Here is a 4,874-nt window from a genome sequence, read left to right as displayed (position 1 = left end):
TTATTTTTCCTACAAATAAAAGGAGGCTTTTAATTTAAAATTTAAGGACTTACACGATAAGGCATCCATGCCCACCCTTTCAACCCAACTGTTGTTTTGCCTCTCTACTTTTTAGAGTTTACATTTTTGCACTATTTTTTTGAAAACAAACCAGCCATTTGCGCTCACTTTTGACGCCTCTTGGGTGGGTCCCATGGTTTTTAGTAACATAAATACAAACGGAAATAAATTTTTTTTCTACAATGTTGAATTCCCATACTCCCGTTCCTGGCCCGTCACCACCCAAAAACCCTAGAGGTGGCGGTGGTTCTCTGGTGAGCACGCAACGAAGGCGGTAGTTTAGACGAATGCATGGTGTTGGCAAGCGCGGTGGGCCTCCGGGAGGCGCATCGAGGCTGGTATCCAGCGGGGGTGCATTGAGGTGGTAGCCGCAGGGCTTCCGCGTGGCAAGCAACGACTAGGCGCGTGGAGGTTGGCGGCGGTTGCGGTGCATGTTGCACCTTGGCACGACGAGGCACAACCAGGCGCCCTGAACTAGGCGACGGCCGGGGGGGTGTGCCACGCCATGCCACGGTGAGTGGCGGCCAAGTGCGCCAAGGCAGCTGGCAGCCATGGGGCTCCCAGCATGGCGAGCAGCAGCCATGGGCTTCCCGCGCCACGGTGCTGGCGGCTCAGTGGCAAGCATTCGGAATGGAGGTGTAGGTGCTTTCGCCAAGGGTAAAAATGTCGTTTCGTCCTAAAATAACACGGTTAAACCTACCGTCGAAATCTGTCATATGCTTAGAACTTATCGATAGAAATGGAATTCAAAACTTGGGAATAGTTTTGAGGAGAGCCTTTTTCTTTCCAACCAACTGATCTTTCATTCCATCATTCTTTCTTTCCTCTTCGAACTTTGTGCTTGACTGTATTAGTGGAAGAGTGGAAGGGCGGTTAATAGCTTGAAGAATGGAAAGAGTCTTTTCGTCCCTCTAAGAGCAGGGTATAATAGCATACTATAAGCCAGCTATAAATATATTTTAAGAAGATAAAATATGAGAGATAAGAGTAGCGGGCTCTAGATTTGTAGCCAGCTGCAGCACAGACTCCAAAATGTATGTATGTATGACGGGTGGGACCAGACATTAATTATGTAATATATGTTTATAGATAATTATTGTATGAATTGGCTATTAAATTGACTATAGGTGATTTGGAGCCAATAGTTGGCTATACTGTTAAACTTGCTCTAAAAGAGGGAGGGGAGCAGTGAGGACAAACATCTGGTTCATTTTCAAAAAATGGGGAAGAAACAAACCCTAAAAGTAAGAGTAAAATAGCAGTTGTGGTTAAAAGTGAGTGTATGATACAATTATCCCTATAATATATTAACAAGAGTAAATTAACCCTCGGTACATGTACTGTCCGCAGGAAGTTCCGCCCGGAACCTTTGAAGCAAAAGCTTCCCCTCACGGTGGCGTGACATGCACCAATCTCGCCCCAAAAGGAGTCTAGTAGTAGCGGAACTGTGGGAATGGAGTAGCTAGCCGGCGAGTTGCCCTAGTGGCCGAGTCCTCTCTTCTTCTCCCCTTCTTCACCCATAGTCACAGTAGTCAGTTGTCACTCCACACTGCTACCTGCTACATTGCAGCTAGCTAGCCATGGTGGTCCTCGCCGACTCAGCAGCAAGGAAGCTCCTTCATGGCGCCGTCGGCCGAGCCCGCACCCTCGCCGGCGACGCCGCCGTCGGCATGAGCTTCGGCCTCGACGGCCTGTGGCAGCTCATCGCTGGCCTCTTCGGCGGCCTCATCCACCTGCTTCTCCTCCCGTTCCAGGCGCTCGCCGGGGCCATCGCCCACGTCTTCGAGGCCCTGGGGCATGCCATCCAGTGGCTCCTCGCCGGCGTCGTCGCGGGGCTCGGGAGCTTGGTGCACCTGCTTGTGATGCCGTTCGAGATGCTGTGGCGCGGGGTCCAGGCGGCCGTCGCCGGCATCGGCCATGGATTCGAGTCCCTGGGGCACGCCGTCCAGGTGTTCTTCGCCGGCATCGTGGCTGGGCTCGGGAGCTTGGCGCACCTGCTCGTCCTGCCGTTCGAGATGCTGTGGCGCGGGCTCCAGGCGGCCGTCGCCGGCATCGGCCATGGATTCGAGGGCATGTGGCAGGGAATACAAGGGTTCTTCGCCAGCATCGTGGCTGGGCTCGGGAGCGCCGCGCACCTGTTTGTGCTGCCGTTCGAGGCGTTCTGGCGGTGGATCCAGGCGGCCGCCGCCGGCATCAGCCATGGCTTCGACGGCATGTGGCATGGCATACAGGGCTTCTTCGCCGACGCCGTCGCGGCGCTCGTCAGCGTGGCCCACGGGCTCGTCCTGCCGTCCGAGGCGTTATGGCGGTGGCTGCAGACGGCGGCCAGCGGCATCGGCTCTGGCTTCCAAGGATTGTGGCAGAGCATACAAGGCCTCTTCGCCAGCGTCATCGCATCGCTCGCCGGCGCTGCTCACGACCTCGTCCACCCGTTTCAGGCGTTTTGGAAGTGGATCCAGACAGCCGTCGCCGACGCAGGCGCCGGCATCAGCTTCGGTTTCGACGGCTTTTGGCAGTACATCCGGTCCTTCTTCGCCAGCGTCGTGGCCATGCTCGCCGGCGCAGCTCACGAGCTCGTCCAACCACTCGAGGCGTTCTGGAAGTGGCTCAAGACCGCGGCCGCCGACGCCGCCACTGGCATCAGCTTCGGCTTCGACGGCTTTTGGCAGAACACCCGGTCCTTCTTCGCCAGCGTCCTCGCCACGCTCGCTGGCGCAGCTCATGAGCTCGTCCAACCATTCGAGGCGTTCTGGAAGTGGCTCAAGACCGCGGCCGCCGACGCCGCCGCCGACATCAGCTTCAGGCTCGACGGCCTGTGGCCCCTCGTCAAGCGCCTCTACGCCAGCCTCCTCGCCACGCTCGCCGGCGCCGCCCACGAGCTCGCGCCGCGCCTCGAGTCGTTCTGGCGCTGGCTCCGCGCCGCGGCCGGCGCGGCGCTCCCGTACGTGCTGGTGATCGCCGCCGTGCTGTGCGTCGCGGCGCTCGTCTGGCTCTCCTGGCCGTTCTTGCTCCACGCCGCCGTCCAGATCGGGCAGGCGCTTGTCTCCGCCGTGTCAAGCGGCGCGCACTACCTGTTCGTCCCCTTCGGGCAGTGCTGCGTCCCGCTCACCATGATGAGGGCCCCGGGCGCCGCCGGCCTGATGATTTCGCGAGCAGCATTCGAATCACTCCCGGAGCTCTACTTCCAGATACTGCGGTCCGCCGGACGCGTGGTGGCCGCCGCCGTCTTCCGCGCGCCGTCCATCGCGAGGGCATGCGCGGCGCCGGTCGCCGCCCTCTTCGGCGCATCATCATGATCAATACTACCTCTCTGTCGTCAGTAATGTCTGGCACTCTGGCCTCTATTTGTGATACTAGCTGTTAACTATGTGAGCTGTGCTACCGATCAGCGTGTGTGTTGGGTTAATATGGAGTACTGTATTTAATTTCCAGGAATGATATTACATTACTGTTAACCAGAGTACCTCTCTCTGTTTACAAAATTTAAAACTTATTAAAATATAACATATGAAATTGTTTTTTTTGACAAATATATCAATATAATTTTCATATATTAACTACTGATTTTTATTATAGGAAAAAGTACGAATTACCCCATGAACTATCACGGTCGTTCGAATTACCCTCCTGAATCACAAAACCGGACATTCTTCATCTCCAACTATGCAAACCGGACGAATTACCCCCTTCGACCCAATCCGCAGTGGTTTTGGTCCACGTGGCGTACGCGTGGCAGTCCAGTCAGCAATTTATTTATTAGAAAATAGGCGGGCCCCACCTGTCATACACTTTTCCTCTCTCTTCTCTTCTCTCACTCTCTCACGAATCACAGCGGTAGGCGGGGGGCGGCGAGCGGCAGCGGCGGCGGGGGATGAGGCGGCGAGCGGCAGCGGCGACGAGGAATGAGGCGGCGAGCGGCAGCGGAGGAGACGAGCGGCGGCGGCGGCGAGGGATGAGGCGGCGAGCAGCGGCGGAGGAGGTGAGCAGCGGAGGAGGCGGCGGCGGCAGAGGAGGCGGAGGAGGAGGCGGCGGCGGCAGAGGAGGTGAGCGACTGCGAGGTGTGGCGGAGGAGGCGAGCGCGGCGGAGGCGAGGCGAGGCCGCGACGGCGGCGGAGGAGGAGGCGAGCAGGCGGCGGTGGCGAGGCGGCCCGCCCGCGCACGAGCGCCCGCTCCTCGCCGCGCCCGTTGCCGCTCCCGCCGTCGCCGGTTCCCCTGCCTGCCCTGGAGGGCGCCGTCGCCGCCGTCACTTCCCTCGCCCGCCCAGGAGGGCGCCACCGCCGCTGCCCCCGTTCGACCTGGAGGGCGCCGTCATCGCCGCCACTTCCCCGCCCGCCCTGGACGCCGCGGCCGCGGCCGCTTCCCCAACCCACCCTGGACACCGCCATCGCCACCGCGGCCGCTGCCCCAGCCCGCGCTGACGCCGCCGCTTCCCCCACCCGCCCTAGACGCCACCGCTTCCCCCGGCCACCCTGGACGCCGCCATCCGGTTCCCCCTCCTCGTCTCACACCGCGCGCCGCCATGCATCCTCCGCCACGAGAGAGAGACCGAGAGAGATTAGGAAGAGAGAGATAGAGGGGGTATGACATGTGGGTCCCACCATTTAAAAAAATAAAATGCTGACTGGACTGCCATGTAGACCAAAACCACCACGGATTGGATCGAGGGGGTAATTCGTCCGGTTTGCATTGTTGGAGGTGAAAAATGTCCGGTTTTGTGGTTCAGGGGTAATTCTGACGACTGCGATAGTTCGGGGGGTAATTCGTACTTTTTCCTTTATTATATTAATAATTTAAAATATTGTGGTTTGACTGCA

The 4,874-nt window shown here is 58.4% G+C and overlaps 1 protein-coding gene across 1 annotated transcript; it reads left to right on the top strand.

The window, feature by feature from the left end:
- The first annotated feature begins 1,590 nt into the window (after nucleotides 1-1,590).
- LOC4326808 (uncharacterized) lies at nucleotides 1,591-3,515 on the top strand. Its single transcript, XM_015775005.3, has one exon. The coding sequence runs from the start codon at nucleotides 1,641-1,643 to the stop codon at nucleotides 3,354-3,356; it is 1,716 nt and encodes a 571-aa protein (XP_015630491.1). The 5' UTR covers nucleotides 1,591-1,640; the 3' UTR covers nucleotides 3,357-3,515.
- Nucleotides 3,516-4,874: the final 1,359 nt, after the last annotated feature.

The sequence above is a fragment of the Oryza sativa genome, chromosome 1 (assembly GCF_034140825.1).
Source record: "Oryza sativa Japonica Group chromosome 1, ASM3414082v1".
Lineage (NCBI taxonomy): Eukaryota > Viridiplantae > Streptophyta > Magnoliopsida > Poales > Poaceae > Oryza > Oryza sativa.
The sequence above is the reverse complement of the archived record's forward strand: the minus strand, read 5'-3'. Positions and strand labels throughout refer to the sequence as shown.

What these genes read in the sequence shown, in the direction of transcription:
- LOC4326808 (XM_015775005.3), top strand. Translation starts at nt 1,641, where the DNA reads ATGGTGGTCCTCGCCGACTCAGCAGCAAGGAAGCTCCTTCATGGCGCC.